The sequence below is a fragment of the Anabrus simplex genome, chromosome 3, assembly GCF_040414725.1.
Source record: "Anabrus simplex isolate iqAnaSimp1 chromosome 3, ASM4041472v1, whole genome shotgun sequence".
NCBI lineage: Eukaryota > Metazoa > Arthropoda > Insecta > Orthoptera > Tettigoniidae > Anabrus > Anabrus simplex.
The window spans coordinates 4,185,641-4,211,388 of record NC_090267.1 but is presented as its reverse complement, the minus strand read 5'-3'; the positions used below and the strand labels follow the sequence as shown (position 1 = coordinate 4,211,388).

Here is a 25,748-nt window from a genome sequence, read left to right as displayed (position 1 = left end):
AATGAATTAATTTACTCACCAAAACTAGTTTGAGGCCACTTTCGATAGTTTACGAGTAGACTCAGCAGATTATCGAGCTTGCAGTTCTCTGCAGATTTCTCTCGTTCTGAAGACGAAGCAGCACTTTAAATAGTGGTAGACCAGGTTTGGAATAAGGTCCAAAGTGTGTTCAATACAACAGCCAACTCCTAATGGCACAACTGAAATCGCCTCAGTCGAGTCATGACACTCGTAAAAAATTATTGCCCCACATTGAACTAGACGAGCTCAGTTTTTCATGAATTTTCCTTTCAGTCTGAAAAAGAATGTCATACACACTTTTAGACGGATGGTTTAGAAATCTCGTACCACTGGCACATCGATACCTTTAATTTCCGTAAGAACTGAACACAGGATATACACTTAATAAACTTTGATCATTGCCTAACAACATACCCAGCCACATGATAAAATAAATACTTTCGTATCAATGGATCGGGGTTGGGGCTCAACTCTGGCACAGCACTTTCCCAATCTTCAATATTTGAACTGTACTGAATAACGATTTTTTCTTTTATGGAAGTTTCCACTGACTTTTTTACAGTCTCATCGCACACTTTCTGATCCCAGGCCAACATTCGCTTTTGGTGTATAAAGGATGTCAGCACTACTTCGCTTTTAGGCTCACAGTTTCCTTCAGGTGATAGTGCCTTCTTTACAGGAACGTAGGGACATTGTAGTAAATGCAAATAAAAAATATCAGTCATGGATGGATCCGAACTGAGTGAACGCGTGATTCCAAAGTTTCACTCCAAGGGATCTTGAGTGGGTTTTCCTGTCAATACATACGCATAAAATGAAATGGCGTATGGCTTTTAGTGCCGGGAGTGTCCAAGGACAAGTTCGGCTCGCCAGAAGCAGTTCTTTCGATTTGACTCCCGTAGGCAACCTGCCTGTCTTGAGGAGGATGAAATAATGATGAAGATGACACATACACCCAGACCCTGTGCCAGCGAAATTAACCAGTTACGGTTAAAATTCTCGACCCTGCCAGGAATCGAATGCGGGACTCCTGTGACCAAAGGCCAGCATGCTAACCATTGAGCCATGGAGCCAGACACATATGCATAACCTCTTTCCCAGAGCCACTCGCTCATCTCTAATGTACTTTGAAGTGTTACCATTAAGGATTCCGTGGTCCTAGATTTTAGAGCTTGAAGAAAATTGAGGTTAGTTGTGAGTTTTTATAGAGAGCCTTAGAAGTTATGAATGCAGTGAGTGCATCAGAAACATTGTTTAAGTCACTTGTAAATACCTCACTGCCTACAAATCTGGTCAGTCCCATTTCTTGATAAAATTTTAATACTTAGGCTATACTATCGCTGAATAGTTGGAATGCTAGCCTGGCATTCATTCTTTGAACGGAGGAATGATCTACATGAGCTTTTGTTAGATTGTGGCAAGCTCTAAGTCCTGCATATCCACAGAGATCTTCGTTAAACAGTTCCCTATAAAAGTCAAAATTCATATTTTTGCCTTTGTAAGATAGTCGTACTTTAATATGGAAAAAGTTTCTTATACATTTCAAGGTATGCACAAAATCTGAATAACCCCCGATCTTCCGTTTTATATAAGCTGGATTCGGAATATAACATTGTGCTTGATTTTTCTTCCCACCAGTTCCTAAAGATTTCCAGGCTTTCTTATTGGACTGGCTACCATCACAGGTGAAACCTACCACTCTCGCCCCAACCTTTTGTAGCTACAATATAACCTGAATTAGAAGTTTAGCAAGGATATCTCCTGAAGTAGCATTTCTGCTTGCATAAAAGGTGATAGGTTGCACCCAGTTCTGCAAAGAAGGCCTAAACATAAAAAACTAATGCATGATTTGCCACCTTGATTTCTTTGACAATCTGGCATTAGTTTGCCTAAATCGACAAAGCCATATACTTTCAGTGAAGAACCATTAAACTGAATCTCTTCTCTTAGTTTACCTCTTCGAATATAACTATCCCGTACTGTTTATTATTGTCCATTTCATCCTTAAAATAATCTGAAATAGCACTTATGCAGAGTTTCCTCAAATGGCTTTGTGGGGGAAGATGTAATAAATTATGCCACGGACAGTGCCTATATTTTTTTAGGTGATTTTATTCTACGTAATAAACTCTCTGAAAGAAAATCACTACTGTATCTCATACCATTGGGAGATTTTACTTGGCATTTCTTTAACATAGTGTCTATAATAATTTTCTGCTACTTACTAAGAAATTTACAATGTTTAAATTAAAATTCTGTGTTCTTAATCAGCCCCTGTAGGAAATTAATCTGAGCTTTATTTCAGGAAAGACTGCATTTAGCTCGCATTAAATTATGAGTTGCATTCTTTAGTCGCATTTTGAGAGGCAATATTGTATTTTCAGCATTGGTAAGAGAACTAGACTGACCCTCACTTTGACTACAACTAGGCTGACCTTCGAACTTTACGGACTACTGTTGCCATCATTGCTTCACTTACTTTGTGATTCTTGTTCCTTATCCTCTTAATATTGTCCTTACTCCTTTTCCTACTGGTTGCCTGTCACAATTTTACGTCAGTGCATAGGTATTTGGTTAAATTTGGAAACACATGAGGCACCGCTTCTGGTTTTAATTTCCGTGTCACATGAGGAAGTTCAGCATTTTCACCATTCACCACAGAACATTCCGCCTTTATAAATAAATCTGCTGAAAAATGCAGGTCACATATTCTGCTTTTGGCTGACAATTGCTTATCTTTCTGCGGAATAACTCTAGCCCACTTAACAAACAGATTATTTGCTTTTGGCGGTGTAAAAAGTGTCTACCCTTATGTTTCCTTGCGTAACCCGATTTTCAACCAGGAATGAAACAATATATTTTCTTGAAATAATAGAAAACTAGTTGATTGCACATACAAAGCACTGCCAGATACTAACATGGACTTTCGGAAAATACTAAAACAAGCAAATAGGCACTTCACGCACGCTCGCTGTACGTGTTGTTGCAGCTGGTTCGTTGAGATTGCAGCGCCATGCTCCAACTACAATGTTAAGAGAGTGGAGTGATCACACTTGGTATTCTATTCATCATGCATTTCAGAAAAGGCTAGGAAAACAACAGATAGGGAATCTGCCACCTGGGTGACTGCCCTAAATGCAGATCAGTAGTTACTGACTGATTAGTGACTGACATTATAGTGATTTGAATTTAACCTTTAGTAGTCAAATTGGTTTGACAGGTTAATGCAAAATACTTTGATGGATGCTGAAATCCAGTGAAATGTTTTGGAGAAAAGTGCAAGTTTTTATTTATTTGCCTCTTTGCCCTGTTTTTAAATTCAACACAGTCTATTTTAAACTTTTGAGTGTGTTGTTTGCTGTTTATTGACTCTTAATTTTGAATGGAAAAATGTCAGTCTGGGTAGCTCGGAGTGTAAAGCAGTGGCACGCTAATTCCGAGTTGGCGCAAGTGATACTGGTTCGGTCCAGTGGTATTTTGAAGATGCTGAAATATTGCGGCATGTGTAAAAAGTTACACTGACATGTAAGTTAATTGCTACACACACAGGTGTCTTTGAAAGTCACATGACTAATAGAATTACAAAGAATGTGCTGCTGTCCAGGAGTTGCTAAAAGCTAAAATTCTGCACATAATGCAGTAATATTCTCAGAATAAATATGTGCTGAAAAGGTTCCAAGGTATAAATATTACAGAAGAGAGTAATGTCTTCATATATCCGTCACACGAGTGTACTCATATTCAACAACTCTAAGTTTGATATTTCAAGTAATGTTACTGTGTAATACCTGTGAGAATATCAAAGATATGTAGAAGAAATTAGTGCCAGTGTGGGAGATGAATTTTATAAATGCTTTTTTCCTTGTTGAACATACCGGATTATTCTAAATGATTCATTGCATTTTAAATTAATCCTGTATAAACTCTCTCACATAAAATAATGTTTGGTACATAATAAGAAATGTAAAACTTCAAAGAGCATACAAAGTTACATGGAACAGACACAGTAAAAGAACTATATCCAAACAAGGCAAAATTATGACATTATAATACAGTAGATGAAACAGTAGCACTTTATGCATCTGGAACTATTATAATTGGCAGCAAACCTTGAATAAAGATAGTCAAAATACAAGAAAGAAAAATCCTCAGGGAAATCTTAAGACCAAAATGCAAAAATGGAATTTGGGTGGAAGAAAGAAATCACATGAAATCTACCAAGTTACAGAAAATAAGACAGGTTCAATCAGGAAACAGTGATTGCAATTTTATAGTCACTTATATAGAATGGATAATATCAGGCTCCCAAGGAAAATTTTAAACTTATCCTCATCAATGAATAATCACAATAATTGGCTAAAAGAATTCAGTGAAGACCTAAACGAGATTGGCATTAATGAACACCCTATTCAAGATAGAATAAAATTCAGAACGTTAATTCACAAAGACAAATTTTCTGTCAAAGCCCACCTGACTAAATAGAGGATGGACAATGCAAGAGGATGGACAGATATTGGGAGGAGAAGGTGCTCCTTAGTTGGGCATAGCAAATCCTTTCATCACACGGCATACATAGAGGCCTTCATGATATAAGCTGTAGCATTCCTATGTTGAACATCAGAGCACCAGTCATGGAATCCTGGAAGTTATTTATTCTTATTGAAAATTGTGGGTAATTGCAATGATATTGTGCTATATTCCCTCTAAATTTTTGCAGATTTGACATAATAATAAATGCACGGTGCTCTAACTGTAGTGTGTCCAAACATGACACTTTCAGGCAGTGGGGCTATAAGCCCTCACAATGACCCCTGATGTTTACCATTATTGAGAGAGAATTTAGGTTAGGATTTGGTTACTTCATACTTTTTACCGTATCAGGGGAAAGAGCCTTATTGTTAAGTATAGGCTCTTGATTTGATTACTGGCCTGTTAGGTATTTTGTTTCCTGAATCTGATGTCTAGTTCAACATCCACTCAGCTTAAGCAAGAAAAACTCAGGAGTTTTCTGATGGGAAAGTAGGGGCTTCAGTCAAAAAAATAAAGTGCAAGGTGTATTGTAAAAATACATTTCGGTAGTCATGGTAGAATAATGTGTAAATAGCACGTTCTGGCTAGGTGACACCTGGACAGTTTGTGATAGTTGATTTTAGTTCTGTTGAGTATCCAACCAGTCTTATAGCTGCGGACTTAGCATACAACAGGTGAGATGGTTGCATGCTGCTTGATGATGCTTGTTGTTTTAAGGGGCCTAACATCGAAGGTCATCGGCCCAGCAGGTGAGATGTAATAAACATATGTCACACTGAGCTATACTTCCTGGTGTCAATTTTGATGGTCAGAATTTTTAAGAATCTTTTTTTCTTTTATTGTGAGTAGAATAATTATCAATGTTTCTATACATTTTTCCTGATGTCACTATGATAACTTCATTTTTTTAATGTGTCATAAGATTGCTCCACAATGAAACATATTTCTGATCATTCAAATAGGAAGCTTTTGTTCTCTCCTGAATTGCACCTTTTGATTTTAATGATCGTCTACGTGTAGAAATTTTCCCAAAGCATTTATGAAACTTTCAAATTATTTAAAATACCACCTGATAATATCATGTTCATTTGCTAGTGAATATAGTTGTGGATGTGTGCAAGGATTGTGCTTAATATATCTCTCTTTCCACAGGAAAATTTTGAATTTATATCAGATATGATACCTCTGAAACAAGAAACTAAATCAGAGTTAACTGAGCCAGGGCCAACACAGGAAAATGCATTTGAGGTAGTGTATATACTTTGGTAAGCCACTGTCTGATAATGGAAATAGCAAGAAAATTGCAGAAATAATTTCAGTGCGCACCCATGATGCATGCGTAACAAACTTGTATAACTTGGAAAGAATTCTCTAACCCGTGGGTATATAATGAAAATATCAAGCTTGATTATTGTTGTTATAGTTGTTATTATTGTAACGGGGATACCTTGGTTTACAGAGGTGAAAGAAGGTGCGGGCATGAATGGGTGGATATAACAGTCAGAAGATTAATTTAAAACTTTCTGGGGGATAGGGGTTCGAATCCCATTGTCGGCAACCCTGAATATGGTTTTCCGTGGTTTGCCATTTTCACACCAGGCAAATGCTGGGGCTGTACCTCAGTTAAGTCCACGGCCACTTCGTTCCAACTCCTAGGCCTATCCTATCCCACCATCACCATAAGACCTATCCATGTCGATGCGACGTAAAGCCCCCCGCAAAAATTTAAAACTTTAAAATTAGAGCTATAAGATGAAAATAAATAAGTCCAAAACAAAAGTAATGGAGTGCAGTAGAACGAAGGCAGGTGATGCAGGAAATATTAGTTTAGGAAATGAAGTCTTAAAGGAAGTAGATGAATATTGTTACTTGGGTAGTAAAGTAACTAACGATGGCAGAAGCAAGGAGGACATAAAATGCAGAGTAGCACAAGCAAGGAAGAGCTTTCTGAAGAAAAGAAATTTGCTCACTTCAAACATTGATATCGGAATTAGAAAGATGTTTTTGAAGACTTTCGTCTGGAGCGTGGCATTGTATAGAAGTGTAACATGGATGATAACTAGCTCAGAAAGAAAGAGAATAGAAGCTTTTGAAATGTGGTGTTACAGAAGAATGCTGAAGGTGAGATGGATAGATCGAATCACGAATGAAGAGATACTGAATCAAAATGGTGAGAGGAGATCAATTTGGCTAAATTTGATGAGAAGAACAGATACAATGATAGGACACATCCTAAGACACCCAGGACTTGTTCAGTTGGTTTTTGAAGGAAGTGTAGGTGGTGAGACGAATATATGGCCCAATTCAAGACCAGAATGGTTGGAGGATAAGGACAAATGCTGAAATACAAAACATACTAGACCAGGAGGATATAGTTAGATTTATTAAGGCACAGAGACTGCGATGGTTTGGCCATGTGGAAAGAATGGAGGAAGATCGAATGCCAAGAAAAGTAGTTAAATCCCGAGTAGACAAAAGACGGTGACAAGGAAGGCCCCGTAATAGATGGAGTGATGAAGTTGAAGCTGACTTGAGGGCAATGAACATCCGCCCATGGAGACCAGCCGCTCAGGATCGAAGTAAATGGTGGACTATCGTAGAAAAGGCCAAGGCTCACGCAGGGCTGTAGCGCCGGATAAGTAAGTAAGTAAGTAGGTGGTAAGAACGGTAGGGGTAGACCAACGTTTGAATATGACAAGCAGATTAGAGCAGATGTAGGATGCAATAGTTATGTAGAAATGAAAAGGTTAGCACAGGATAGGGTGGCATGGAGAGCTGCATCAAACCAGTCTATGGACTGATGACTCAAACAACAACATCATTTCTTTTTCTTCTGTTTTTTTTTTTTCAGATGTTAAATTTTAACAAAACAATCTGCTAAGCAGATAACAAGATTTAAGGTACAACATTGAGATATAAAAATAATATTTTAAATGTCAAGCGCCTTTGCTCCAGGAGACTACTCTCCAAATCATTGAACCTTTACATTATTAGGAAGCATTTTATTGCCCTATCAATTTACACTTAGGAATCTATTTTCAAAAATGTCCAGGCCTATCAAAGGCACAACCTACATTTTACAAAATCAAACAGTTTTCACTCTCTTAAATGCTCAACAGTCTGGTATTTTTACCATGAAAAGAATGACATAGAGTTTAACAGGGGTAGTAAGTACCCATTCTACAAGGCCTTTGGTAAAAACAAAAAGTTAAATTGCTGGCCCGAAAACCAAAATGGAAAGGAGGCGAACCCTTGCACTCCCAGAAATTTACATTATATGCATAAAAACCTATTTGGGCTAATGGCCCGACATTGCAGAGGCTAAGCCTACGCTACTGAGGTGACTAGATAAGAGGTTAAGTTACAGAATTATAAGATAGATTTTAATGGTTACAACATCATAGTCATCTGAAGATCAAGTTGAGAGGGAACACGAGAGAGTACCTCACTCTCTGTTGCCTGATTTCGGTTAAGTTCTTTTGGCTAGTTGAAATTTACATTTAAGCTTGTAATTTACATTTTAGAAAATAAAGTTACATCACTAAAGATTTAAATCCTTCCCCTCGAACTAGCTGAAAAAGACTATCAGATTTTAATCAGGATCTGCCATTACCTTGAGATGGTGGACCTCTCGAAGATGGATGAGGCCTTCTTTATAAACACACACTCTAGACTTCAGCGATCAATAAGCCAACCTGGTCCGAAAATGTGCCAGCATTTATAACCAAGGGGAAAGTTCCAGAAAACTCTGGGCTAAGGCCCTACACACCCCTAATTCTTATTGGATAGTTAAATAAATACCAGAACATTTTGATTGGTTGATAAATAGATATATACAAAATTTTCTATAGGCTAACATCTTAAGTTGGCAGAAAGAGGTAGAAGTACTGTAACCTTTAGCACACCAAAAACAAATAATAAACTGTTCAGTTTAATGTACAAAATTACTCTGGAATTTTAATAGTTCACGTTCACACCAGAGGGCATAACATAAGTTTATAGTAGTGACATCTGCAGTGAAATATTCAAACTTCTTGTGCTAGGTTTTGCAAGTTTTATATTTTTGATGGCATTCTCCAAGGTGCTGAATTTAAATGAATGGGGTGGTGAACCTCCGGTACAGACTTTTTCCCCCCAAAAGTCCTTCCTCGGGTGACACAGTTTAGAAATTTTGTGTTTTAGAAATATTGGAAGTTGAAAATTTCTTGATGTAATTTCATTTGTTAGTAATTATGTCAAAACAAGTCTTGAAGTCTTTCTGAAGCCATAGAAGTCTGGGATGTTCAGGTCAAATTTGACAGCAAGAGTGGCCGCCACAACGATACCCGGGTGGGGTCTCCTGGACCTCCCAAGTACCCTCAGATACATCTCTCCCGCTACAATGAGAGGGGTAGCCATGGTGATGGTCGCCTCTGACCTGATATAGAGACACTGCTCCAAGATGAAGTAGGCGGTTGAGTTACCGCACCTGAGCTCTTGCCGGAAAGTATGGTGCTCCAGCACGACGTTATGAAGGAGACTGAGCCAGAGCAGGGTGGGCCCTTACCCCATTCCACCATCACTTGCCAGATGTTGAGACACGGCCGCAGATGACAAGGAGGGCACTGAAACAATTTACTGGGCAACAGTGGTGTTGCTATGGAGAGAGGGAGAGAGTTTGTTTATATATAAGCTGCACATTCAGATGAGGCAGGGGGCATCGAGGATGAGTGTGTGAAATGCAAGCTCGGTTTTGGAGGCGGGGAAAGGTAATGAGAGCTGGGCAATGGAAGAAAGTAAACCTAATTAGAGGCAAAGTTTTTTACGCAGGTGGAACAATAAAAGGTAATATACTAGATTAGTGCGGCAGAAGTCCTCCACTTTTCAATTTACAAATTTAAGATTCTAAGCTGTTATGGAAAGAAATTTAACTGTTTTCTTACTGCCATAACTTAGTGGCCTAAATTGCAAAACAAGAGAGTTATACAGGTTTTAGTTGAGAGAGATGGATAGAGTGGAGGTGGCATGTGCCTGCCTTCCTCCCCTCCCATATTTCTCTGTCCGCCACCAGTCACACACTATCAGCTAAGCTACACACACCGCAGTCCATTCGCTTTGTGGTAATCTTTTCCTCTTTCCGCATACTTTGCATTTTACTGGCTTTTCTCAATTTTAATGGGTCCAATTTGTTTTCCCCTATGAACTGAGAGTTCCACCAATTAATATCACCACGCACAGTGTCTACTTTCTCAAGAAGAATTCAAAAACTTCATATTCAGTCTGCACAATTCCAACAATCAACCATGAAGCCCTATCAACATGGCTTGGTTACTTAATACACCAAGTACCAAATTCTCCGCTAAAGCTGATACAATGTATAGTCGACTCTTCTTCTAGAGAGAGTATCAACTAAACATTTTGTTACTCAGACATTGTACATACTTATATATTTTGTGTCAGTTTACATTGTGTTCATTCTTAGTATCATAGCACTCGGTCCACAACCGTTACGTATTACCAGGACCTACTGAATTCCACGAGTCTAAAATCATTCTGAAATTTTTAGCCTACAACCCAAAGCACCTCATTTGTACTTTTATTCCAGACTTTTTAGCATGTTTAGTGTACTTGTATTATTTATTGCTCACCTATGTCACACGTAATATTTCATTTCATTTGCAACATTTTGAGCACCATAGCCCTTGCCTAATTCAACCACACATCATATTGCAAATTGTATATTCATAAGATTCTTACTGCGTAGAAACATGTTTTAGGATTTCGTCAAATATTGTGTATGTTTAATATGGCTGATGATGACCCCGAGTAGGGTTGAAACTAGTCCCATGTAATGTAAATAACATTGTAAATACAACTTAGTATTGAATAGGTGGAAAACTCTCCTGTGTATAATTTATATGATACATGTATGATATGTATATTGTATAGCATAGAAGAGAAAGAATCATCAGATTTGGCGTGTACTTTGGCACTAGCAGCAGCCATATGCAAGCCAAATTTTGTGATTCCAGCTGCTACAGAAGTATATGAAAAATAATGTATGAAAACTGCACCCAAATTTGAGCTTATTCGATGTAACACATGAATATGACAATGTCATAAGACCGACCATGTAGATGACAATAAATAGCATCTGATGGCACAATCAGTTTGTCAGTAAGAGATACCGTATAGCATCAGTTAATCTAGAAATGAACGTCAGCAAATTATAAACGTGCATCCACTGATCTGCATCTAGGGCAGTCGCGCTGGTGGCAGATACCCCACCTGTTGTTTACCTAGTTTTTTCTTAAATAATTGTAAAGAATTTGGAAATTTATTGAACATCTCCCTTGGTAAGTTATTCCAATCCCTAACTCCCCTTCCTGTAAATAAATATTCGTCCCAGTCTATCCTTTTAAATTCCAACTTCATATTGTGATCTTTCCTCCTTTTAAAAAAACACCACTCCAACTTATTTGCCTGCTAATATCATTCCACGCATCTCTCCACTGACAGCTCAGAACATACCACTTAGTCGGGCAGCTCATCTCCTTTTCTTCAAGTCTTCCTAACCTAAATTTTGCAAAATATTTGTAACACTACTCTTTTGCCGGAAATCACCCAGAGCAAATCAAACTGCTTTTCCTTGGATTCTTCCCAGTTCTTGAATCAAGTAATCCTGGTGAGGGTCCCATACACTGGAACCATACTCTAGTTGGGTTATTACCAGAGACTTGTATCTCCCATCCTTTAAATCTTTATTGCTTCCCTTAAATTCCCTCATAACCATGTGCAGAGATTTTTACCCTCTATTTACAATCACATTTATGTGATGACTCCAATGAAGACCTTTCCATGTATTAACACCTAGGTACTTACAGTGATCCACATTACCAACTTTCACACCATCAATGCAGTAACTGAAACTGAGTGGACTGTTCCTTTTAGTGAAACTCACAACCTGACCTTTAAGCCTATTTATCCTCATACCATTTTATGCTGTCCATCTCACAACATTGTCAAGTTCATTTTGCAGCTTCCCACAAGTGTGTAATTTATTTACTACTCTCTGCAGAATAATATCATCCACAATAAATCTTACCTCTGATTCAACTTCTTTACTCATATCATTTCTATATGTAAGAAAGCATTAAGGTCCAATAGTACTGGCTTGAGGAATTCCCCTCTTTTTAATTACAGTATCTGATAATCCTCCTTTACTCTAATTCTCTAAGTTCTATTTTGTAGAAATATAGCCACGCTTTCAGTGACTTTTGTCTAGTCCAATAGCCCTCATTCTTGCCGGTAGACTCCCATGATCTACCCTCTGATATATGCTATATCTTGCCAAAATCCTACAAGTTGAGCTTGAGTGGAATAACCTTTCCTAAACCCAAAATGCCGTCTATCAAACATGCCTAAGTCCAAGAACATGTTGGAGCTGCACACCTCGACACTTATCTCACCAGGAATCAAATTGTTTTGGTATTATGGGATACTCTTGCATTGAAATCACCCATTATCTTTATCCTATCCTTGCTGTTGACCCTGACTACAATGTCACTCAATGCTTCATAAAACTTTTCAATTTCATCCTCAACTGCACCCTCACATGGTGAATACACTGAGAGACAATTCTCGTCTTAATTTCTCCAACTGCCAAATCTACCCACATCATCCGCTCGTTTACATGCCTGACAGAAGCTATATTGTGTGCAATAACATTCCTGGTGAACAGTCCTATCCCATACTCTGCCCTTCCCTTTTTAACACCCATCAAGTACATTTTATAATCTCCTATCTCTTTGTCCTTATCTCCCCTTACCTGAATATCCCTTAGTCCTAGCACATCCTCTTTGCTGACTCAGCCAGTTCTAATTTCTTTCTCCCATAAGCCCCATTAATTTTGATAGCTTCCCAACAAATTCCATTTTGTTTGCCAAGTTGTCTCCAAGGAGTCCTTCGCCTGTCAAATGGGAGTGGGACTCCATTACTCCCATAGGTCCGAGGCTTGCTTAAATTTTTCTGAACACGATTAATTCATGAAGCAAGGTGCTACCTTACTTACACATAGTCCAAGTGAGGATCTCTCCCGTAATGGGTTAGGGACTGCCGGTGGATTGTATAGCCCTAGCCGCCTGAGCACAAGGAAGACCTTGACTTAGAATATGTCCGAGATGCCCACTCCTATTCCGTAACAGCTGGTATCCCGACTTTCAGGACAACTTACTAGGCCATTCAGCCATTGCCCATGGTTCACGAACTAGGACGTGACTACAGTACCCCACACCATGTATCGTAAAATGGGGTTGATTATGATAAGGGTTTATCCTCAGATGAATATGCGCTCATTTTCTGACCATGGATAGATTTTTGTTGATGTAGCATGCATTGTTTTTTAACCAGCCATTTGTGAGTGAAAGTTAGTATTATTGTGTGAATGGTATTTACTTTGAATGTCGGCACTTTTGCACTTTTCCTGTTGAGAGAGTTTTATTATTATACCGCATGGTACTGAATGTATTGTGAGCTTTCGCATAGTCAGCAAGTGCAAATTTAAATCAATTTTGTTTTGGTGCTTTATACGAACTGACGTTCTGTTAGGATCAGCTTGTAGTTGTTTGAGCACCACGCATTTGCAAGCATCATCTGTATGTGTTTTTTTAAATCAGGTGGTTGTGTGAGGTACTTCTTCTGACAATGCCAGGAGAATATAAGTGTAAACTTTGAGCATCTTCTATCGGAATTAAAGTGTAGATATGTTTGATAAAGCCCTTACAGGGATACTGGATGAATGACTCATGTACAGGGAATCCGCGGAAAAGTACGGGACACCTCAACCTGAGAGATCAAAGCCTGCTAATGGATGGAAATTTTAAAAACTGCACATTTGTGGTTTCCTATATTACTCTGGAAGTATGTCAGTGGTTATCTGAAATGTGGGGGTTACTCAGTTTTTTAATAACAATTTGCTTTCTGTTGTATTCTGTAAAATTACTTGTTAAGACAGTCCTTATAGATACACTGAATAATATGGATTGGAATAAATGTATTTCAAGCAATTGTTTCTTCTGGTGAAAGTAAAACTGCAAAAAATGTCAACATAACCCCATTTTATGATAGCTTATATTTCTTTAACTTTTCTTAGTTAAGTATAGATTCATGAATTCATGCATACAGTTGTGATTCACACTGTAGATTGTTTCTTTCATAAACCAAGGTGATATCATCAACCCTAACTTTACGTACAAAGTCAAGTCATTGTCTAGTAGGGTTCTATGAACTTAGATATGGCAGGTGATTCACTGAGATTTTCCCCAGCTTTTTTCCCAAAAACAGTTTTACTCTTAGTACAGTTTTTGCCCCTTGACAATATTCCTAAAAATATTTTTCCCCTTACTTTTTTTTAGTATAATTTTTCATTGTAATATATTTTATATATTATATATACTGAGTATGAAATAATTAGACTATATACAGGGTGCACACAAATGATTTGAGCAGTTTTGTCAAATATTTCTAGTCATTTTATTAGAGATATTGTGATGGTATTTGATCTTCTAAGACAAGTATCCCTCAAAGTTTTGTTTTATTTTGTTTTGTTTTGTTTGAATAGCCCTCCATATATTGTGCTTTCCCCAATGCTCGCGAGAGCACAACAGTTGCAACATCCAGCAGACATGATGCATCCTCTACTCGAACAGTTGCAAATATGGCAACTAACAGTGAAAAAGCGTATGCTGTTCTGGAATTTCATTCCAGCCAATCAGTATAAATAATAATTTTTTGTGGCTATTCCTAGCTGAGTGCAGCCCTTGTTAGGCAGACCCTCCGACGAGGGTGGGCGGCATCTGCCATGTGTAGGTAACTGCGTGTTATTGTGGTGGAGAATAGTGTTATGTGTGTTGTGTGAGTTGCAGGTATGTTGGGGGCAGCACAAACACCCATATCCCTGGCCACTGGAATTAACCAATGAAGGTTAAAATCCCTAACCCGGCCAGGAATCGAACCCGGGACCCTCTGACCCAAAGGCCAGTATGCTGGCCATTCAGCCTACGAGTCAGACAGCCAATCAGTGATAATCGTGTGACAAAACATTAGAACAAAGTATCGGAAAGATCCACCCAGTGCCAACTCCATTCGCCGATGGTATGAACAGTTCAAAATGACGGAATGTCTGTGCAAGAGAAAATCAACAGGTGATCCTAGTGTGCCTGAAGAAACGGTAGAGTGTGTGCGACGCAGTTTTGAACGTAGCCCGCGAAAGTCAACTCATCGAGCAAGCAGAGAAATGAACGTGCCTCGTTCAACTGTTTGGACAGTCGTAAGGAAAATATTGCAGATGTGCCCTTACCATTTGCGTCTGGTCCGAGCATTGTTGCCGGCTGAAAAGTGAATCATTTCGATTTTTGTACAAGTTATCAGGAGCGTATGGAAGATGATGAATTTTGTGACAACCTTGCCTTCAGTGATGAGGCAGCATTTTTTCTGAGTGGTGAAGTTAACAGGCAAAATGTACAAATTTGGGGGGCTGAAAATCCCCCATACCTGTGTGCAGCACATTCATGACTCTCCCAAGCTCAATGTTTTCTGTGCCATCTCGAAATTTAAAGTTTATGGTCCCTTCTTCTTTGCTGCAAAAATCCATTACAGGGCTCATCTACCTGGATATGCTGGAGAGTTGGCTCATGCCACAGTTGGAGACAGATAGCTTGAACTTCATCTACCAACATGATGGTGCTCTACCTCATTTCCATGTTGATATTCATGACTTTCTGAACATCAGACTGCCAGAAAGATGGATCGGTCATATCAGGAATGAAGATCACGCTCTCATGTCGTGGCCTCCACGCTCTCCTGACCTCTCCCCTTGCGACTTCTTCGTATGGGGTTATGTGAAAGATGCAGTTTTTATGCCACCATTACTGGCTGATCTAACAGAACTGCGTGCCCACATCATCAACGCCGTTGGTCAAATTGACAGTGATATACTACGTTGGGTGTGGGACGAACTTGACTATAGAGTTAATGTGTGTATAGTTACTCATGGAGCATATATCGAGCACTTGTAGGATCATAGTAAAACTTTGTGAGTTTTTCTGTCTGTCTATATAATTTTGTAATTTTACAACAAATAATAAACAATCAGGAATTTTTTGAATCTGCTCCAATCATTTGTGTGCATCCTGTATTTTATGAGGTACAATTTTTTGTATGTGAATTTTTTACATTAGTGCCAGTAAGTTACATTTTCTAATTGTGCTCTAATGTTCTCAAATAATAATAAATCTTACTTTTTGCTCTATGCGCCATATATTCTGTACCATGTAAAGGACCTTTATATCCAGTATATACAACCTGATACTTCCCTGCACCATATGGTCGGAATGTCTGTAGGTATTTGTCACTGACTATACAGATATGCACTTGTTATAATATCATTGTCTTTGATAAGCTACCTAATGTTAAACAGCAGTACCGGTAGTGACCAGCGAAGAGGATGCTTGCTGTCTCTACTATGTTTTGGGTTGCAGAGTCGAACAGGTCGGTTATTTGTTTTGAAAATTTACAGATATTATAGCATTTGAATGAGAAGTACTAGAGAAAACATGGTGCTACTGGAGTGGAAAGACGTTGTGGACCACCATCTAAGGTAAATTTATTTACCAGTGGTCAAACGAAGACAGGTATTTGGTCTAACGAAGTGAATATTTGGGCAGTGAAAATGAATATATTTAGGACTAAATCTGACTTCTTGTGGTTCCATTTTACAGTGTATTTATTTTATGTCCATGCAGAGAGTGTAATGTTCCTTGATCATTTTTTGATGATAAGTGTCTTTAACCCTCTTGCAATCAGCAAGCGGATTTATCTGTGCGAGATGTTATGATGAGACCACTCACGGCACCGATACATCGGCTCTGTCCTATATATGGCTTTTGGTCATTTGTGTGCCTGTTTAACGGTAAAGGATGATCGTCACAGTTAGTTAAAGTGTTGAATTTGCATTTTACTCAAGAGATCCAGTAGCCCTACATAATGTTTTCATTTTCGACAAATGAAGTGTATTGAGCGTGAATGTTTATGCTGTAGTAGCTTTAACATTTTATTGCATGGATCTGTTTCTGGTTGGCTTATGAATGCAACAATTTGTTCTTGCTACCAGTTCAGTTTAGAGTTAATTTATTTCTTAGGTATATCGTGTGTTCGCTGTACTTCCTAAATAATAGTTGTAAATCTTCTCATTACTCCATTGTTGCATGTGCTTGCGACATATTTTTCTTGTAATGGCTGGGCAATGTTCAAGGCCGAATGATTTTGATACCTTTAAATTTTCAGATGATTTAGACAGTAATAGTGGAAAGTGATTCCCGTTCTGTGGGAGGTGACAGTCACAGTTGCTCACCGTGCATCGGACCATGAAGTACCTGACATCGATGACAGTTACCTGTACAGTGAATAATCATATTGATATCAAATTATTCAAACTTAAATGTCCTTTCTCTCAGGTTTAACACTCTCGTTACCAAGCCTAGAGATTTTACAGGCCGCCTTCCTCCCAGAATCGCCACAGTCTCTATGGGCTCACTCATTTACTATTGAAGGGCAGAGAAGTGTCCACCTGTTCAATACCATTAACTTGTATAGTGTCATATATAATTGGGACTAGTTTCGACCCCATATACACTAGGTCATCTTCAGCCACGATCCAGTTGAAGAATTAAATTAAACAATCTGGTATGTCTCAATTTACAATCCAAATTTAAAAACATTGATGGAGGCTGAACAGCACATCCAAAATTGAAATCAAATGACACTCCAAACTCCTGCTGTTGGTGACGAACTATGTCATTGCTTGATTTCAATTTTGGATATGCTGTTCGGACTTCATGAATGTTTCACAATGTGGATTCGAAGTTGAGACATACCTGATTGTTTAATTTATTATGTGTTGTATGCGAGCATATATTTTTGCAATTGAATCATGGCTGAAGATGACCCAGTTTATATGGGGTCAAAATTAGTCCCAATTATATAAAACACTATACAAATTAATGGTACTGAATAGGTGGACCTTCCTCTACCCTTTGATAGGTTTCAATTGTCAATACGGACCATAATGAAATTCGTAACCTATGACTTGCTCATTTAAATGAATGTTATTTTGCTAAGCAGTGCTTCTGCATGTATGAACATTGGGGGATTAAGCTTTGCACTGTTAGTAACGATGCTGGCAAAGAGATGACACTCCAGTTGACATATTTTCAAGATAGATTTTTCACATTGTTATCACATGAGTGGAAGTGGAAACTTGAAAAAAGCTTATCGCAATATGGTGTTCGGAATTGTTTCACTAATATACATGATGATGTGGATGATTTGGAAAATGAGGAATTTGATGCTGGGATATTTGATGGTACATGAAAAATACTATACAATAAACATGGTATAACAAAAGGAAACAGTACAGTTTTCTTCACACCATTTCACTGCTCTTTCTGCAAGCAGGTTGTTCTGAATGCATAGTTAGTGGTTTGCTGCTAGGATATGCCACATTTACAACACATTTCAAGCAGGAAGCTTCTAGCAAAAACACAGTCTTCCCGCATTGCGCTCGCTTGTTTCTCTCCTGCATCATGTCATGTGATATGAAGGCAGAACTTGCCTCGCTCATCCTGCTGACGAAACACGTGTTCCTACTGCCGATTTTTCAGTTCTGCTTTCTGCTTTGATCTTACATTTAAAGATAAAAATTTCATTGTTCCGTATTGAAATTATTGATGTTAAAAATTAAATAATTGAAAAGGAGGTTCAACCTATTCAATACTTAAAAGAAAGAAATGCAGTAATCACATTCCTATTTAAATGGGACCGGTTTCGACCTTAGTCCAGGTCATCATCAGCCGTAAAAACATGTACAATGTTTATGAATATTGGAGGTCAGTTTCACACTCTGATAGGCACAAAGACACGACACCACATTCTGTCATGCACAAAGTCACAACACTATCAACTAATATACGAAGATCAAAAATAACTTGAAGTCGCAGACGAATAGATTTGTAGTAGAAAGCCGCCAGCTCCTGGTGATCAGCGCGGCACATTCAAGGTCATGCGCTGCGGTCGATCGCCAAAGTAGAGTGGAGAATGTTTTGAAGGTCCAGAATTTGTCACGGTTGCGTCGTATATTTTTATATACGTACTTAACTTCCCGCAACCGTGACAAATTCTGGACCTTCAAAACATTCTCCACTCTACTTTGGCGTTCGACCGCAGCGCATGACCTTGAATGTGCCGCGCTGATCACCAGTAGCTGGCGGCTTTCTACTACAAATCTATTCGTCTGTGACTTCAAGTTATTTTTGATCTTCGTATATTAGTTGATAGTGTTGTGACTTTGTGCATGACAGAATGTGGTGTCGTGTCTTTGTGCCTATCAGAGTGTGAAACTGACCTCCAATATTCATAAACATTGTACATATTTTTACGGCTGATGATGACCTGGACTAAGGTCGAAACCGGTCCCATTTAAATAGGAATGTGATTACTGCATTTCTTTCTTTTAAGTATTGAATAGGTTGAACCTCCTTTTCAATTATTTGATCTTACACTCAGTAATATTGTTATAGTTACAATTTATGCACTGATAGGATAAAAGTTCTGTGGTAATAATTGGTAGTACAATAATATGTTTAGGGAAATATAGTCTGTGGGAAAATTATCACTGGAAAGAATCTACTGATAAAATTGTCTTTAGAAATAATGATTGGGTAAACAGTCTGGGAATGATGGTAGGAACTCATCAAGCTGGAGAGATCAGTTGGGATGATTGGCATTTAGAATCCTGTTTGTAATAGAAAGAGACAATCAAGTAACAATCGAGTCGTGACAAGAAAGTTTAGAAGAGGAAAAGTAGCTACTTGGTGTGAAAAGAGGGAGCAACAGAAAGAGTGGAGATTGCCCTCCTCGTTCCAAGTTTCCCCTTTTCTGTTGCTTCCTCTTCAAGTGCTATCCTGTTCAGTGTTCCATTTCGTGTTATATCTCTCTGTATAATTACTATTTAACACATTTTCCTTTCAATTTCCTGTATTTTTGCATTGGAGGATAAATTAATGCTAGGTTTGTGTCAATGTGAAATTTATTTTGTCAGCTGTTTCTTGTTTATATATTTTGGTTCTTCACCTCTTTACTTTGTTTTCCTTATTTCTTCTAGCCTTCTAGAGCCATTAAAGAGGAAATATTCGTGGAACAAGGGATGGTTGATCTACCAGTTCCATACGTCGAAGAAGAAAACAAGTAAGTACACCACTAACCCTACACAATATGGAATATAATTGTTACTTATTCACTGTCATGCTCAGTGGTGGGTGTTCAGTATCTATGAACTCTGCATTTGTGATCAATTTAATTCTTTCTTGACAACTGTAATATGTTAAGAAAGTACTGGCTAGAATAAAGTGAAATAGTCAGGTATGTTAAGAACATGTTTACTCTGTTTTTAAATATAGTTTTATTGAATACATGTCTGAAGTAGATTTCCTTTGATCAGCCATTGTGTAGGCCTTTTCCATAACTGTTCCATATTTCTCATTATTTCACAGTTATTGCATCATTTGTCATGATCCTTTTATCACTGAAATGTCATTTGCAACTATTTCCATCAAAGTTTTCTGTGTCTTCTCAGAAATATTAAGCCTTTTGTGCCACCAGTGACACATGTTCATAGGTTGTAAACATAATCTACAAGATGAACATTGTTACATGTGATAATACATTGAAAGCAATATTATTATTTCAAACTATTGTAATTACATCCAGAAATTTAGAAACCAAAGCTTCATTGAGCAATATATTTCTTGTGTTTACTTATTTATATACTAATTATATCTACTTTAATATTACCTACGGATAAATTAACTCATAATCTACCATCAGGCTAACAGACACATGCTTTTACATGCATAAAAGAATTGCAATAGTATACTGTATATTAACCAATACGAATATCAAGTAATTTTGCTCACTCACGTGCACACAATAATTATACATGTTGCAATTTTAATCAATACTTCCCACATCTACTTTGCCTGGCAGTAGGAACCAGGGCCTTCTGCAACTCTTGTGTAAGTGGCATTAGTAAGGACGGCATACCATTGTAATGAAACTTTCCTTCTGGACATCACTGGCAGAAGGCAGTGGAGCATGCAATTTTTCCTCAAACTCCTGTACCTAATCGTATCTGAGAGTACACAGGGGTGCCCACCATTATAAAGAAATATGACTGGCATTAGGATAAGGGGCTTGCTATTATAATTGAAATCCACCAACTCGATTGTGATTGGCAGCATGCTGACAGCCATTAGGAAAAGGGGCCTGTCATAATGATAGCAGCAAAACTTCTATTTGACAGGCAGTAGGGGAGGTACCTGCCTTTATAAAGAAAACACATTGAATGGAATGTGTCTGTAAGCAGGAAAGTGGCCGCCATTTTAACGAAAACCCCCCCAAATCGATTGTGAAGGTCATTATGGAAAGGTCCTGCCATTATAATGAAAATTACCAGCTTGATTGAGAATGGCAGTAGGCAAGTGAGCCTGACGTTATGATCACAACTCGCACCTTACACGGGAAAAAACGTATGGAGTCCTCCCCATGATGTTTCCTTGATAACGCTAAGACATGCAGTTTAATAAATCTCGCTCACCGCATGTACAGTATTTTACGTAGAAATCCATATGCAATGTAGAATACCGTTGTGAAGCAAGGGTACATTTGCTGGTAAGTCCTAAACTACACATAATGCGCGACTTGAGTGCCTGAGGATTCAATAGAGTTTCATTGAAGTATTCAATAAGTGTATTCGTAACTATATTGATCTACCTACTAAAAATGTTATTGTGTTCAATTTCTCGGAAACTGTAATTATTTTTGTGTATATTTCAGTGTGGAGAATATTGCAGTATTGTCAATGCCCTCTGCAGAGAGGCCGTACCAATGTGAGGAATGCGGCAGTACGTTTACTCAACGAAAAATTCTCCAGAGCCACATGGTAACTCATAGCGGAGACAGGCCGTACCGTTGTGAAGACTGCGGCAGTACATTTACTCAACGAAAAATCCTCCAGAATCACTTAGTAACTCATAGTGGTGACAGGCCTTACCGGTGTGAGGACTGCGGCAAGACATTTAAGAGACGAGATACACTCCGTGCCCACATGGTAATTCATACCGGTGACAGGCCGTACTCCTGTAAAGAATGTGGCAGTACGTTCAACGTACTAAGTAATCTCCGTTCCCATATGGGCATTCATACTGGAGGAAGGTCATACAGCTGTAAAAGATGCAACCGTACGTTTAACAAACGGAGTACTCTCCGTAACCACATGGTCATTCATACAGGAAAATTCCAGTGTAAAGAATGCGATATGTCGTTTGTCAGACGTTATAGACTCCAAACGCATATGCTGATTCATACTGGAGACAGGCCGTATCGGTGTGAAGTATGCGGCAAAACGTTCAACAGACGAGATATTATGCTAACACACATGGCAAATCATACCAAAGTGAAAGCTGTACCATTGTGATAATGCGGCAGTACTTTTAAACATACTGCAGAAAGGACCCAAAATAAAAAAATAATTGGTACATTTACTGGGCGACGAAATCTGCAAAGATATATCCCGATATATACTTGAGAAAGGCCGTACTGGTTTTAAGAACGGTCAGGTACATCTACTCGGCATAGTGGTATCTGAACCAACATGGTAATTCACACTCCAGAGAGTTGTGTTTTTTGTTAAATTATAGCTAGCCTGCCTCTTACCCGGAGGCCCCGGGTTCGATTCCCGGCCAGGTCAGGGATTTTTACCTGGACCTGAGGGATGGTTTGAGGTTCACTCAGCCTATGTGATTAGAATTGAGGAGCTATCTGACGGTGAGATAGCGGCCCCAGTCTAAAAAGCCAAGAATAACGCCCGAGAGGATTCGTCGTGCTGACCACACGACACCTCGTAATCTGCAGGCCTTCGAGCTGAGCAGCGGTCGCTTGGTAGGCCGAGGGCTGTAGTGCCATGGTGTTTGGTTTGTTTGAATTATGGCTGAGAAAAGATATAATGAATGCAGAAAATTTCTCATGTAACTGAAGTATGTGTAGTAGAGATAAGTTAGGACAGGTAGAAAGGGGGAGTATTCATTCTGGTGAAAGAAGAATTTGTATGCTACAGAAAATTTAAAGGTGACAAACAGGAAAATTCCTGTGTAAGGTTCATCTTCAAATATAATAGGCATCTTGATATCTTTGGATTGTACAGACCAGGAAAGTGTGTCGCTGATGCTGATTCAGAAATATTTAATCAGATAATCAGCTACGAGGAAAACTATGGAAAGGAACGTGATTGTAGTGGCTGATCTCAATTTACCAATGTCAATTGGGAAGGTAATGCGAACGACGAGAACAACAAATGGAAAATAAGTTAATATTGGAAGGACAGCTGATTCACAAAGTGATGGAACCAACTAAATGGGAAAATATTTTGGACTTCCTGCTGGTAAAACCATATGAACTTTATAGGTTAACCAAGTAATAGATGATATTAGTGATCACAAAGCTGTTTTAGTCATAGTAAAAATAAATGTGATAGAAAGGAAGATCTTAAAATTAGGACTATTAGGCAATACCATATGGCTAATAAAGCAGGCATGAGTGAGTTCTTCGAAAGGAACTGATCAGTGGAAAACAGTAAATAAAAATATATATATATATATATATATATACCGGGCGAGTTGGCCGTGCGCGTAGAGGCGCGCGGCTGTGAGCTTGCATCCGGGAGATAGTAGGTTCGAATCCCACTATCGGCAGCCCTGAAGATGGTTTTCCGTGGTTTCCCATTTTCACACCAGGCAAATGCTGGGGCTGTACCTTAATTAAGGCCACGGCCGCTTCCTTCCAACTCCTAGGCCTTTCCTATCCCATCGTCGCCATAAGACCTATCTGTGTCGGTGCGACGTAAAGCCCCTAGCAAAAAAAAATAAAATAAAAATATAAACATACTCTGGGGTAGGTATAAAGTAATTGCTGAGCCTCTAAAGGTGGTAAGGGATGATAAAGATCCACTATATTATAACAGAGAAGTAAAATGACTAAGAAGGTGGTCCAGGTTGAAAAGAAATAGAGTTAGAAATTGCTGTGGAAGTAAGAAGATATTGGAGGAACTTACTAGCAAATTGAATCTAGCAAAGAAGTCAACCAAGGAAAACAGTATATCAAAATTGTTCATTACGAGGATGAAGTCCAGAAAGTGGATGTGGCTGTTATAAAAAAGTATTGAAATTTATCTATGATTATGAGATGTACAATAAGATACAAAACTTGAAAACTAGGAAAAGCAGCTGAAATTAATTAGATGATGGGGGATACACTAAATATAATGGGTTGGAATATAGTACCATATCGAAGTACTTATTTGACTGTTGTTTGTATGAAGGAACTATGCCTAATTAATTTGCTATAGTAACCTCTCTGTGTAAAGGGAAGGGTGATAGACATAGAACTGAAAATTACAGGCCAGAAATATTAACATGAATTGCATGTGAGCTTTGGGAATGCACACTTTCTCATTACATTACATATATTTTGGATATGTAGGCTAAAAGCAGGCATTTATACAAGTGGAGGCACCTGCTTCCCCTAGTGCAACATCACTGCGTTGTCCTACATAAAAGGTTTGCAGTGTTTTCTTAACGGCGCACTAGCCGCCAGTACCTTAGAAAGGTGTAGGAATCCAACCGATGAGCCACTGCTACACTGGTGTGAAACGCTGGTAACTTCATTATTGAAAAATCCTAAAGTGCTTCGATATAGCAGACATATTTGTGAATTCAGTAACTGGTTCGATAGAAGTCGGTTTGGGTTTAGTATAGGTAGTTACACCTGAGCTCGACATGTAGGATTCCAGCAAGATATAGCAGTTATCTTTGATTCAGGAGGTCAAATGTACTGTATCGCAATTGACATATCTAAGGCACATGATAAAAAGTAGATCATGGGAGACTACTGACAAAAATGAGTGCAATTTAACTAGACAAATTGACTAAATGCGTGGCTATATTTCTAGAAAATTGAACTGAGGGATTTAGAGTAGGCAAAGCTTTAACTAAGAGGTGAATTCTTCAAGACAGTATTATTGGACATTCTTCTGATATATATATATGAAATGAGTAAAGAACCGAATCAGAGATAAGGCTTTTTGCGGATGTTATTCTTTATACAGTAATAAAACTTTCAAGATTTTGTGTAACTGCAAAATGACCTTGATAATGTCGTGAGATGGTCAGTATGGAATGGTATGATGATAAACTTGGTTAAAAAGACATTTTGTGTGTTTTGCAATACGGAAAATTCCTCAAGGTTTTCATTACAACATTGATGGGTTAACATTCCTTTTGGGTTCATTTTAAGTACCTAGGTGTTAATATAAGGAAAGATCTTCATTGGGGTAGTCACGTAAATGGTATTGTAAATAAAGGGTACAGATCTGTGCACGTGGTAATGATTGTGTTTAGAGATTTTATTAAGGATGTAAAGGAGAGGGCATATAAGTCTGGTAAAACCCCAAATAGTGTATGGTTTCTGTGTATGGGACCCTCATCAGGATTGCTTGATTGAAGGACTAGAAAAAATCCAAAGAAAGCAGGTTGATTTGTTCTGGGTGATTTCCGACAAAAAAGTAGCCTAGAAAGAAGTAAGTATAAATAACCTCCTAATCGATACTTTATTATTGCCTCAGGCAAAATTGAATAAAATTAAAACTTACAGGACATGTTTCGACCACTTAGTGGTCCTCTTCAGCTGTATAAATAAAGAATTGAGAAGAAAAAACATTATGACAAGCACAAATAAAAGTTCTTTGGAGACTCCTCTGATAAAAATGGAGGTCATCAGAATAGGACATCTTGCCTCTCGTTCTTGTTTGGAAAAGGTGTTTATTGTGCGCTGTCTAGAGGGTCTGTCTTTGAGCGCGACCTGGTGAAGTCAAACTGTATCACATCGTTACTTCACTGTAATAAACATCTTTTCCAAACAAGAACGAGAGGCAGGATGCCCTATTCTGATGACCTCCATTTTTATGAAAGGTGTCTCCAAAGAACTTTTATTTGTGCTTATTGTCATAATGTTTTTTCTTCTCAATTCTTTATTTATACAGCTGAAGAGGACCA

The 25,748-nt window shown here is 38.3% G+C and overlaps 1 protein-coding gene across 2 annotated transcripts in view; it reads left to right on the top strand.

The window, feature by feature from the left end:
• LOC136866908 (zinc finger protein 724) overlaps positions 1-23,225 on the top strand; it is a 42,347-nt gene extending 19,122 nt beyond the window's left edge. The window contains exons 3-5 of one of the 2 annotated variants that reach the window (XM_067144004.2): positions 5,704-5,799; positions 19,748-19,830; positions 21,478-23,225. In XM_067144004.2, the coding sequence (XP_067000105.2) occupies positions 5,704-5,799; positions 19,748-19,830; positions 21,478-22,117 (819 nt within the window). In that variant the 3' untranslated portion in view covers positions 22,118-23,225. Of the gene's footprint in view, positions 1-5,703; positions 5,817-19,747; positions 19,831-21,477 lie in introns of both variants that reach the window. The other variant, XM_068226899.1, reaches the window with a different exon arrangement.
• Positions 23,226-25,748: the final 2,523 nt, after the last annotated feature.